Source organism: Platichthys flesus, chromosome 14 (assembly GCF_949316205.1).
Source record: "Platichthys flesus chromosome 14, fPlaFle2.1, whole genome shotgun sequence".
Lineage (NCBI taxonomy): Eukaryota > Metazoa > Chordata > Actinopteri > Pleuronectiformes > Pleuronectidae > Platichthys > Platichthys flesus.
In genome coordinates, this window is record NC_084958.1 from 10373307 (window position 1) to 10386687 (window position 13381).

General features: G+C 43.7%; 1 protein-coding gene across 6 annotated transcripts in view; it reads right to left on the reverse strand.

Annotated features, from left to right (window-relative positions):
• Positions 1–6413: 6413 nt before the first annotated feature.
• Positions 6414–13381, reverse strand: part of st3gal3b (ST3 beta-galactoside alpha-2,3-sialyltransferase 3b) — a 46943-nt gene continuing 39975 nt past the window's right edge. For all 6 annotated transcript variants that reach the window (XM_062404678.1, XM_062404675.1, XM_062404679.1 and 3 more), the window contains 3 exons: positions 13002–13148; positions 11448–11594; positions 6414–9282 (listed from right to left, as the gene is read on the reverse strand). In XM_062404678.1, the coding sequence (XP_062260662.1) occupies positions 9193–9282; positions 11448–11594; positions 13002–13148 (384 nt within the window). In that variant the 3' untranslated portion in view covers positions 6414–9192. The remainder of the gene's footprint in view (positions 9283–11447; positions 11595–13001; positions 13149–13381) is intronic.

Genomic DNA, 13381 nt, shown 5'->3' on the forward strand with positions numbered 1-13381 from the left:
TCTGCGCCTCTTTCAAAAGTCAAGGTCGACACGGGATCGAGAGGACGTCCACGGCGAGTCTCCGCGCGGGCATCTTCTTCTTCCACGCGTCAATCGATCTAAAGTTGGCTTTGAATGCGAAGTTCAAGTGGAAACAACAACAAAAAAAACTCCGATGTCTCGGTTGTAATATCTTTCTTAAATATTACAAGTCCATGTGTCACGCCATTTACACGGCGACAGTCCGCGCGTCCCTCAAGCGAGCGCTTCTCCTGTTTTCTTTTTAAAGCTCGCTCTTAGTTCGGACTCAGGTATCCAGGCTATCACAGACCGTGCCGCTCCGGTGTCTTCTCAGGAGTCTACTTCACAGCGCCCAGACAATGTGTACAATGCCCCGCAGGACTGGAGGCTGTGCGTAAAAACAGCGCGCCCCGCTCCTCCGCCTGTCACTGGCTCTGTGAAACCGGAGCGCGGTGGCCTGCTGTACAAGTGCTGTGATTTTTCTTCCCCATCCACATAGCTCAGATGTCTTTTTGTTCCTGCGCTGGGAGGAGAGAGAGAGGGAGGGAGGCAGGCAGGGAGGGAGGGAGGGAGGAAAGGGGGGGGGGGGGTGATTGTCACAGAGGACGGTCATGGGTCGTTCCTGGAAAAGTGCTCCTGTGGAAGAAGGAGATGTGACATGTGTCCTTCAGTGTTGACACAGAGTGTGTCACTATGTTCCACTTGGACTCGCACAAACGGACAGAGAAATATGGAGAGACTCAAATGCATGGATTGTGAGGCAATGCACCCCCAGGCACAGACATGTAAAAGCACCGTCCCAATATGAGAGCAAGATACCCATACTGGAAGGTTTTGGATGTCATGCATCTTTTCGTAGTGGTTTTGACTCTCTTTGTGGTCTTTTTTCTTTTCTTTGTTTTTCGATTGGTTCAGGCTCCAACAAGAAATATTAACAGTCCCGTCAGACTTGCCCTCCTGACCCCTGATCCTCTGGGTCTGTGCCCAGTGGGCCAGTTAAGAAATCCTTCCGTCCACACATGCATGGCTGACTGTGAACACCTGTAGGCCTTCACTCTGTACACACATACACACACTTGGGGCGTGTTTGCTTCTCTACTTCGCGTGTTTGCTCAGTCAGTTGTTCCCTGTGCCTCTTCAGTGTCACCCGCTGTCGCCATCCTGAACGAGGGCCACGCCAATGCTCCAGCTCGCTGCACCCCAAACACACTCTCTAGTCATGGAGCCCCCAGATCTCGCAGGATTGTCCCGGGCTGTCCTGCCACCCCACTCCACTCAGCCACCCACCCACCCTCCGACACACAGAAGGGCCCTCCAGCTGGGGCACTCCCTGCAGGGCAAACACTGAGGCCTGACGAGCACAAAGGCTGGGTAAACAGCTCCTTAGCTTTCCTCTCCGGGCCCACTCTCTGTGCAGAGGCAGAGACAAATGCAGGGAGGATCCTGGTCTCTGCCACGTCGCTATTTATAGTAGCAACCAACAAGGCAACAATGCAAACAGTTGAGGTGCATGACATGTTGGAATGTACCGTGAGATAGTAAAGATGAGCTCAATAACTGCCGGAGGGAAGGGAACATCTGCTGGGATCATATAAATTGAATATTTGTGATCAGGATTATAAAAACTGTAGGCTCCTATACTCCTCGAGACACACTTGAAAGATTAACACACACATCCCGCTGCCTCTGCTGCCAAGGCCTGTCGCTGTTCTTCATAAAAAGATGAGATAAAAACCTCCATAGGGAAATAAGATCCTCCATAAAAACGAACCATTGTGTAAACTTAGAGTCAACAACCGTTTCGGCAGAGGGCTACACAACTTCAAGAAGTGTGTGTCTATTTCAGAAGTGTGTGTTTCGTCATCCATCACAGTGTGCGCTGGTGATTAACCTGTTCAGCTTTGTGAGAGGGATTTGCACCACGACACTGTTTGTACACCCACAGTTAAACCCCATACAAGCACAACAAACGTAGCACCAGCACACACACACACACACACACACACACACACACACACACACACACACACACACACACACACACACACACACACACACACACACACACACACACACACACACACACACACACACACACACACACACACACACACACACACACACACACACACACACACACACGCACGCACAGGTTTTTAGTGAGCCACAGGAACATGATGTTGGAATTCTTAACCTCCTTGCAAGAATATAAGACCGATTTCTTTTTTTAAACATGAAAATATGATTGAAAAAAAAAGTCAACTCTCTATTCCTCAAAACATACTGGTGTCTCTTTGGGATGGGTTGTGGTTCCCATGGCTATAAGCCGGTGGTCTGGGTCCTTATTGTCCAAGTCCAGAGGGACGGGGAAGAGGGTGGGTGGTTTGGATTTCGGGTGGTGATGCTGAAGGGAAACCGAGAGGAATAAAGGAGAGCGACTGTTCCAGATGTTAAAGACAGTTAAACTTTTTATACATTTTTTATTCCCAGTTTCTCTGGTTTCTCCACGAGGCAAAGGTCACCGCTATCCCCACTTGACCTTTCTCTCCGTCTCTTTGTGCTCTTGCTCTACCCAACAGGTGACTTTCTTTTCTTGGGCCTCCTCCAGGTTTTGAAGTTTGTTTTTACGTTTTCAAGTGGGAACTCCCCTCATCCAGCACACTGTCCAAAGCCCCCCCTCACCACACCACACCACAAACCCCAGCCAAATGTGCTGGACAGAGTCGTACTGTAGCAGGAGGAGCAAAACACCGGACTGCATAACTGTGTGTTTCCACATTAGCTCAACGAGTGAATGTAGCACAAATAAATCTGCAGTAATTTATAATTCATCAGCGCATTTCAAAGCTGCGTTTCCAAACTGCATTCCTGCAGGCTTCTTCCAGGTTTGTTCTATCACTGAGCATACAAACAAATCCAACAGCATGGTGTCGGCACATGGGTTTATGATTAGAAGCCTGATTCTGTGGCTAGATGAAGAGCATGCACACACCAGGGGAGCTGCAGAGGGCAGCAGTGCTGGAGCTTCACAGAGGCCCTCTGGTCTGAAATGATCAAAAATCAAACAGCATTGCTTTAAGCTAAATGCTAATGGTAGCATTGTAACAGACAGCAGGTATAAAGTTGACCATGCTCACTATTTTTGTCTAAAATGTTAGCATGCCTATGTTTTCCAACTTGCGCTTAATTTACAGCTCAGGGTAATGGGAATTTCATCGGTCTTCCATTGGAGTCGGTAGTGAGGTCCTGTTGATACATGCACAGTGGTGAGTCACTCTCAGCTGTCAATCATGATATTTCACCCATTTATTTAGCATAAAAAAAACTGGATTAAACCAAAAACTTCTGTGTTATAAGAACGTCAGACACATCAAAAAAATAATTTCACATGTATTTTGATATTTTATTTTAGTCAACGTCCCGGCCACTGACATGGAGGAGGCAGGGTTTATGATCTGTATTGCAGCAAGCCACCAGGGGGTGACTGAGACGCTTTGGGGAGCGGTCATGTTGTCTATCTTTATTTACAGCCTATGGTTAGACCAGATAAAGGTGTGAACTGATGATGGTGCAAGAAAAGGGAAGGCATTTCCAAAGTTATTACCTCAGGGTGTGGAACGGGCCATGGAAAAACCACTGAACTTTTGGAGTGGTTCCGATAAAGGACTTTTCTCCCACTTTATGGCGTTTGCTTTGGCAGAGAGACGCACTCATACTCTGCACTTCAAGTTGAAATTCTAAACTCAAAACTGTCAGTGGATCTACAAATTCATTATTCACAATTCGTAAAAGAAGACTGGACAAAATAAAATGTAAAATCCAAGTCAGACGGACCAACGTAACTCCTCTATAAATACCAGTCTTTTCTTTGTTCAGTCACTTGATCACAGAACAAAATAGTTTCCAGCATCACCGAAGTGCCTGTTAAGGAGCTGCCTGGAGCTTTTTTATCATCCTGCGTGATCTTCATCACCAGATGGAGATGCCTAGAGCTTCACATTTTTCATCCACGTTGGCTTTAAATAGATTTTTAAACTTGACTCTTGAGCTTGGAAGCAGTAGCTGCAAACAATCCCACCGCAGGGTCAGTTTAGTAGCAAACTTCATCCGCCGTTGAAGATCATGTGACACGATTGAACGCTCCAGAGAGGGCCACCTCCCAGATGAAGAAGTGATTTGAATCTCAACCTTCAACATCACCGACAAGAAGTCGTTAAAGTGAACAGCTATGGTTTCATAACAATGAAACTCCATCTGCTCATAAAGACGATGGGATATGACTGAAAACTCCTCAGCAGCTGCACAGTGGAGCTTTTTATTTTGTCAAACCAAATTTTCCGGGGGTTTTAGACTTTGTCCTCTGAGAGATTTCAATGGACACTTCCTTATTATTTCGCAGACTAAACTATCAATCAAATTTATTGGCTAATCAACAAAATAAAGGACAGATGAATGAAAAATATGAAACAGCTGTTGGAGACGCTAGATATCCTGCTGTTATGTGACTGAAAATTCAGGGAGTATTGACAATAATGAGCAGAATATTGTCATATCTGGACAGAACTCCAACTATGAGCAAGGGGTTCCAACATGCACCACATATCAAAGTTGTTTGAAATGCATTTGCACAGTTTCCTTTTACTTCATTCTCAAGACCCCAAAGTTGACTGAGTAGTGTAATTTTTTTTTGGGACGTACAGATGTTTGAACTCACATTTGTTTTTCGATTTTCTTCTCGTGTCTGGGCGCTTTTTTGTAACAACCAGAAACTTCGAGCCCATGGACTTGCTGTCCTTTAAAATTAAAAGAAAATGTTTGAAATGTTTCTGAAACCATCTTTGTTGATAATCACTAATGAGCCAGAAATGATCATTGCTACATTACAAGTTCAGAGTGTGACAGGACAAGCAGAAACACTCAGTTCCCTGCAGTGATATAGGTACATGACAGCCTGTAGGTGTGTCCCATCCTCACACACAAAGGCAGATTGACAGAATGTGGGACACGGTGCGGGGAAGGGAATGTTGTTTTCCCTGATCGCAGCTGACCCGGCATTAAGTAAACACAGAAAGAAAATGGCTGTCTGAATGGGTGTTTTCTCTCCCTGTTCTAACTCTTTTTACGAGGAGTTTAGATTTCAGGCCCAGAGGTCGTGGCCTCTCCGTTCCAACCCTACTGAGAGGAGGTGGGGCAGGGAACCTGTCGCCAAGAATAAAAGGCCCATCGGCTGAAGAGGTGCAGGCATGCTCATAGCCCTGTCCGCCGGACAAACAGGAACGGCCGCCTCCAGCAGGCCAGCTGCCTCGGGGGGAGATCCCCAGTGGCAAATATTCTCCTGCTGAGGGGAGGGAGCATTCGATCCCACCCTGCGGAGGTCAGGAAATCTGTCGAGTCAGAGAAGCCAGAGCTTGGTGGTTTTGGCCACCAGTGAGGCGTGACTAGTGGGGCCCGAAAAGGTTTCTGGCAGCCCATCAGCAGCAGGATGGGACCGTCCAGCGGTGCTTCAAGGGCCCTCAGGATTTTGTCCTCGCTCACCTCACACCAGCAGTGACCTACAGCAGCTGGATGGCCAGCTCTCCCTGGGCCTCATCAGAACTCCTCTGGTTTATGGTGATGTTGCAGTCTGTCAAAGTGAGTGAGAGTTTCGGGGCTGCAGCGTGAGTAGTCTATGCTTTGTGGGTCTGTGTGTGTGTGTGCACACGTGCACAACAGGTTCTGAATGGGTCCCTGTAGGCTTCAACAATGAAACGAGATCCAGCTCAGAGTTGAGCAGGTGAAGAGAAAGAAATGTGTTGTAAAGAGATGGGAACAGACGGCAAAATAGAGAGAAACGAGGGAAGGAAAGAAGCGGAGTGGGCGAGGGGAGAAAAGCAAGAGTCAGAGAGGGACACCGAGACAGACATAAACACACGGGAGAGAAAGAGATTACATTAGAGAGGAAGTCCAGTGGATGGAGGATTGAAAAATGATTTCATCTGGCTCTGCAGGTAGGAGATACAGAGTACAGAGCACCAGAGGAAATCCCCTTCTCTCCCACACTCCTTCGCTCCATCCCTCCTTCATCTTTACTGTGCGCTTCCTGCAGTTGTTCACCTCTGAATGGGACTGGAGAACATCTGATGCACACTGGATTAACGCGAGGGCCCGTGACCCTGAGGGACACACATCGTTCAGCAAAGATCCCCAGGTGACTCACATTATGACATGGGTGAAAAGGAACGCCGGTCAGACGAGATAAAAACAGAAAGTAGTCTCAATACATCAAAAAATATTTACTATATAAACTGAAAATTCACAGTGTACAGAAAAAGGTTTATACAACAAGACAGAAATCTCAGTTGAGCTGTCCATATATCCAAATATATCCAAGTTGCTCGACAGATTCGAAAGATGCAAACATGCACAGGCAAATATCCATTACAAACGTATTTATTGAGTTGAAGATGCAGAAAGCCATATATATATATTTATGTTTATATATATAAAAACAAACAGTAATACTTTTGATCACTGACTTTCCCCACTGATGATGGTGAAATGTAAAATGAAATTAAGGACAATCAAAAGTATTTAAATACGATGAGCTAATACATTCTGCTTTATTACGAACAGATTATTGGAAGAGGTGATTCGGGTCCAATCTATTTGAACTCCTCCAGCATTCATTTAAAATTGTAAAAGCTACTGCAAGAATAATACATAAAAAAAAAAAAAAAAGGATTTGCTTAGTCTCAAAGCTTCAAAGAGCATACAGGTGGCCTGGTTCCTGTATGCTTTGATTATGGGCTTAAACACACAGGACCACCAGTATTAATATAGTACAGATATGAAATGGACTGGTCCCACATGAGATATGAGAAGTGACCCGTCCTGACCTGGAGCTGATCCTACGTACCCTATCAGCTTCGGTTACTTTTCTTGCCTCAGACTCGCTACAGTTTCCAGGTGATGAGGTGTAAGGCACTGAGAGCGCCTCGTGATAGTGCAATGGTCAGCTGTACTGTTACGCTACAGCTCCAAAACACACACACTCACAAAAAAGGAATAATCCCAAACAGGGTCTAGTTTTCCAAAAATAATGATCCATTCCTTCAAACCCGGTGGAACTGTTCTGCAGGGACTGGGTCGGACACGCGGCTCAACGGTCCCAGCAGTGTTTGTGGAAACGCAATCAAGTAAAGGAAGACGTGATGGAGCAATGTAACAGATGTACCAACAGCAGCTTTCTGATTGACAGTATTGGAAACGAACCTGTGTGAGTACGATGTACAGTAAATATGCACTTCCAAAGGCAAAGTAGAAACAGAACAAAAAAACAGAGCAAAACCCTCTTTGACTCCACATTTGACCAGAATGAGAAAATGCAACATCACCGTGTAAAGCTGACTTTCTGATACATATGATAAAATGTGATTCTCACACTTTTTGAAGGAAATAAGAAACTAAATGTTTGTGTAATACTGAATGTATTCTGTGTGTAAATGCAGTTAATAAATACTGAAAAGCCTGATCAGGACACAATGAGGTTTGCGCTCAAGCTCGGCTATTACGACTCATTCATGAAAATGTAAAGAACTATATTAACGTGAGCTGAACGTCAGACAGACAGAGAGCTCTGGACATCTAACACTGAACAAATTAAAAAACTGATTAAAATCTGTGGATTTAATCACAACACAGCTTTTGCCACAAAATCTTTAGGATACAGTCTGAGGAAGCACACGGTGGTGAAATCAAAAACACAAATTCAAACCTCTTGCGTTATTTCTGAACAAAATCAATGGAAAGCAGGCCTGCCTGTGACCAACACACATTGGGACTTTGTAACAAAATAAATTATTAAAATTAACCCTAAAAACGAGAAATATATATTTTTTTTATATTCTATAATCCAAGATTTCACCATTTACTGAAGAACAAAAAAAGTCTGCAGTAACAGGAGGTTTAGGAGAGGGATCCTCCTCGACCGGGACACAACGTACGTTACAATGCTGCACGTCTCTCCGCTGAGGCCCGAAGCCTCGCAGCTGATGAGGTGATGGAGACCGTACCGTGGCGTTAATGAACAGAAACAGGAGAAGAAGAGAGATGTAGTGGCCAATTTGACTTCATGGCTCACCTGCAAGAGCTGGTTGCCTTTAAATTATTATGAGTAAAAGAATGAACCCATGCATTAATCCTATCCATTGTAGTGAAAAACACTATAAAAGCTCAAATCTAAATAAAGATGAAGCAAATTGTTTATTAATTGATGACTTTCAAGTGATATATCTCCGTTATTTCTACTTTTAACCTCACATCTAAACCAAGCAGCCACATGAGACCTCAGGGAGCCACACAGAGCGGCTCTGTGCGGAGTCAACTGAACAAGCATCTGGTCATTGAGTCAAGAACACAATCTCTCTACAGAAAACACTTCAGGAACTCAAGTCTGTACATTAATTTAACACTATGTCAATGAGTCAAAGTGACACCAGTCTGTGTGGCAGGTGCCCCTCACTGATTTATCTGCTGTTGGCAAGAAGGTGAATGAATGAATGGTTGAATGGACAAATGGCAGATGTGGGGCGGGGGGCTGCAGCAGCTCATTAAAAAGCACAGTACAAATCTTTGATATTTACACTGAGGAAAGTGAATACATTCAGGCGGCAACAAGGAGAGTAGAATGACCTCTCCCCTGTACGAGGTACATTTGGCACTGCTAATACTCAACCCATCTCCGTCACAGTCCTCTTTTTCATTCCTTTCTCCTCAGTCCCTTCGTCGAGTTAGCCAGTAAGTCAAGCTGAACTTCTGACATCTGCTTTGTCAACATGTCACCTCCACTCTTACTAGTGAATTAAGTGATGTGAAGTGGTAAACGTTGGAGTGCGGGGTCGGTGGAGCTTCTCTGCGGCTGTCTTATGGTGAGACAGGAACAAGGCAGATCCAGTCCTCCCCGGGACCCCTCGCCACCCCCGCTTCAATCAGCAGGAGTCTTTGGTTCAGAAGGCACATGTGTGCATCTCTCCACAGAAACCCTCCTGTATGTTTTGAATTTCTAATATTCTCCTTTGATATAAAAACCCCGGCAGTGTGCAGGCCTCCCAAATACGGGTTGTTTTCCCTCTCCCTGGGTTGATCCTTTTCCCAGCTTCCTGATCTGAAAGTCCTTTGGGAAAGGCAGAGGGAGACTGTAGGTGGTTTGTAAACTCAGATACCATTGGTCAGGTCTGTGACGACGTTGGCCTTAACCAGTTTGCGAAGGAAGTCCTTCTCCTTGGATATGTTGTGAGTCCATGACTGTGGGAGAACCAGAGGAGAAGAGAAAAAATGAGTCGTACAACATCACAGCAGAAGTAGGAAGACAACTATACAGACCACACTAAGCAGCATAACAAATGCATTGTTATATACACTGAGTCACAAGCATGTGTAAGTTTGGGGTTTTCATATTCCCAGTATCTATATGTGTAGGTGTACATTTGAAAGTGTAAAGCCGTTTTTTCCTCCCTGCTGTGCTATGAGGACTCTGTCCAGTGGGTCAACATGTAACCTAAGCTCCTGGTTCCTGCTTGGTGCTTTGGGATTGAGGTTTGAAGAACAACAGAGAGCAAATGAAGGAGGTAAATGGTAGAGGAAGAAATATACAGGAGGGAATAAGAGTAAAACAAAGAATGAAAAAAAAAAAAAAAAAAAAAAAAAAACTGCAGAAAGCTAGGCTTGGCCCTGCAAGAGTCAGACCCAGTTTAAGGCTCTTCTACAGGCTCAGACTCAAACTTCCAACCACATCCCTGTGTGATGGGTCACACACAGAACAATGAGCCAGTGTGATTTGAAATTAGCATCAGAAACATGATTTCAATGTTTTCAACTTAAATAAACTCAGTCGCATTGAATTACAAATATAGTATACCTTCTTAATTTTTTGAGGTCAGGAAAAATGTGTGGAAATCTATCTGCAAAATGGTTCTTTAGCCTTCAGCTTCTCTATGCAAGCAGGCCAAGTCAAGGACAGAGGTGAAATGTTAATAAGTGTTAAAAAACTGAGAGCTGGCACTATTTAGCATTTACATTAGGGCTTGAAGTTGTAGAATGCAAAACCAAGTAAATAAGTGTCAAGAACTGCAGGAACTACCAAGATTTAGAGAAAGAGGATTTTGTCATTTGATCCATTATTATTATAAACGATAATGATAGCTGCTTTATTAAATCAATTTAAAGCTTGTTTAGCTGTGAGATAACAGAACTTAAGATATACCACAGCAGGTGTTACAGGATTTGTGTTGCGCTTTGGCTTTTCTCCATCCAGATAGGAAACAAGCTCTTTCTCAAAGTAGTGGAATAAAAGTGGAGGATTTCGCTGTTCAGCGACCGCATGGTCCCAGAAAATTAAACAACCCGAGGCACTGGCAGCGGTCAAAGTGTTCCCCTTAATTAGCCATGTGTGGCTGATGATGACAATGTTGATGACGAAGATGATAATAAATACCAAAGGTTCAGGGGGAGTTTAGACAAAGGTTATCATCATACTGAGCTCATGGTTTACACACGTCAGCACACGGGTGACATCTTTGATTCCACTGGGTTTTAGTGTAAACACAGAGAGGAACTTGAGTGATGGAGCAGAGAGGGGTCCGTAATGAGAGCGTTTAGAAAATGCTAGTTCAAAACGTGCACTCACAGCATCTTAATAAGTGACTGATAAATGAGTAGTAGTGCTTCAATCCAGGGATAATAGTTTCCACTTTTCTAAAATTGTTTACCTCTTATAATCCCATTTAGTTTATAGTGTTAAAGGTTCAGTGTGTAGAATTTATTGACATCTAGTGGTGTAGTTGCATGTTGCAGCTGAGTACTAATAATATATAATTTAAATGTAAATGGCCCATTTTAACACACACTAGTGAAAACTTCATTAGGATTATTTTAAATTAAATTTAAAATTACTGCCAATAGATCCCTTTCACCTAAATCTGACTCATTTTAACAGTTGAAGTTGTTATTACATGGGATATTTGGAGTATAGCTCCCACTATGTTATAAGTGCCTTTAAAGCAAAAGAATAAAGCAAACTTTAAGAATGTTTAATTAATCATTATGTGCTTCATTTAAACCTAAGAAATGTGACTTAACAGGCTGCACAGAGGCAATGTTGCGAACACTGAAATATCTTTGCAAAAGCAGAGATTAATTGAAATCATCCATCATCATTCTTGGACCAATATTACAATCAGCCCAAATAGAAAGTGAATGAACTTTGGCTCCAGGGCTTTTCAATTCCCCCTCAACCTCAACAGGACTGGTGGTCCATCTTCAACAAAGATTAGTTTCTAAACGTATTCTTCGTTGAGCACACACGTTGTTCTCATTAGAATGTCGCACCACATTATATTGAAAAATCTGACAATTTGAGAACATGCTGAATATCTGCAATAAGGTCTGTTGTCAGATGTTCAGACACTCACCTCTTTAATGGCAGACATCTTGACAGTCTCGTAGTAGTGGAGAGGTGCATGGGGCGTGTTCATGTCATAGCCGAAACCTGCCACGGCCACCTCATCACAGTTATGCAGTGCCATCGTTATAGCCACTGTTCCTAGAGTTGGAATGTTCTATAGTGAAAACAGAGACACAGTCTGTTAGATCATTAAAATACAGACGCACATGGAGCATTACAACTAAGTTTTATTTTAACATGCACACACAGGCATCAATATGGACTAAATATATATGCAGTATTAACATGTCCAGCTAATTCTGAGACAGATGTTCAGTCGCGCTAGTGTATCTGCTTCCCTTCCTCATTTATGCCTCTGTCTTTGTTCTGCTGCATCACTGCTAACTGACTTTGAGCACTTGGTGATTAACTATTACCTTTAAGACACGACCCCTACAGACCCCTGCTACGACAGTGATCTACAGGGTTGAACTGTGCTTCCTAACTGCCCTGGGCTGCCAGAGATCTGGGGGGTATAGTGAATGTGTGTGTGTGTGTGTGTGTGTGTGTAATTATGTGTGTGGATGTTGGCGAACGAGAGAGAGAAAAAATGAGTGTGTTGGAAGAAAAAAAAAAAAGCGGGTCCAGAAGAAAGAGTGGAGGGAGGCCCCATTTAAAACCATTACCCTGATTTGCAGCCCTCAGGGTAGGTGGAGCTGAACTCGCAGCTGGCCAACCCCCTACTGCATGTTCTAATACAGATTAATTTACACACACACTCAAATTCACACTTGACATAAACACTTATATGATAAATAGACCTCCTCATTCATTTTCATGTACATAAACTTACCCTCTGATGGTCGCAAGAAAGACAGGAGGGTGTTGTATTGAGAGAACGCACCAAATCATACAACTCTGCAGCTTCTATTGTATGAGACAGCACTGCACGCAGTCACAAACACACACATGAACACACGCACACATACACACACACACTAACACAAACACACACGCCAGATGCCCACATGTTGAACACATGTTGCAGGGGGGAGTTCATGCAGGGGTGTTCTGGTGGCCCCAGAGGGCAGAGCTGCAGTGATACACTAATTTCTCTAATAATATTCCCTCTCGACAGATCACAGCACACTGTGGTGTTGAGTTTGTATTTTTCTGCTGTCTGCCCTGGTTAGTGGCCACAGACTGAAACTTCTATTTCCAAATGTTCTTGTGTGTCTCAGGTCTGTAAAAACATGACTCATGAGCAAAATGCATAGATCAACTTCTAACAGTGTATTAAAACAACTTAAATGCTTGGTGGTGCTTATTATCGTCCTGCCAGGGCCACAGACACCGACTTTTATTTTTGTATTTATTGATTGCTATCATGATTTCAAGAGGATTTTAACAAATAAGATATAAGTGTTTCGGAAACAACTTATCAACCCTAGCTTTAAATTACTCCAGAAAAACCTTTGTATTATTCCTGCCATTAATTATTGAAAAGAGGCTACTGTTCAAATCACTGATGCCATCCAACATTACAATATATGTGTGTAGAATATTATGGCTGGTGTCTTACCCCTTTTCCCATGATGCCATTGTTGAAGGGCAGGCCAATGAACTGGAAGGCAGCTTCCTGGATGAAGTAGGGGTTCAGGATTCTAATCTCGGTCGCCTCCCGAGGTACATAGTGAGCCACAGACTTCCAGAAACCCTCTGTGCCCCTCTAAGGAAACACAAAGTGAAGGAAGGAAAAACAGAAAAATTGTACATTAGTCGAAAGCACTGCACTGTTTTCCCCTCTATAAGATCAAAGTCATGTACCTAAAGTACATTCACATGTTCACATGATGACACCTCCACAATTTACCAAGTCATCATCAAAGTGAGATTGTCCTCTGTAACACTGACATAAAACACGGGAGCCAACCAGAAGCTAGACCCCTTCCAGCACTGATT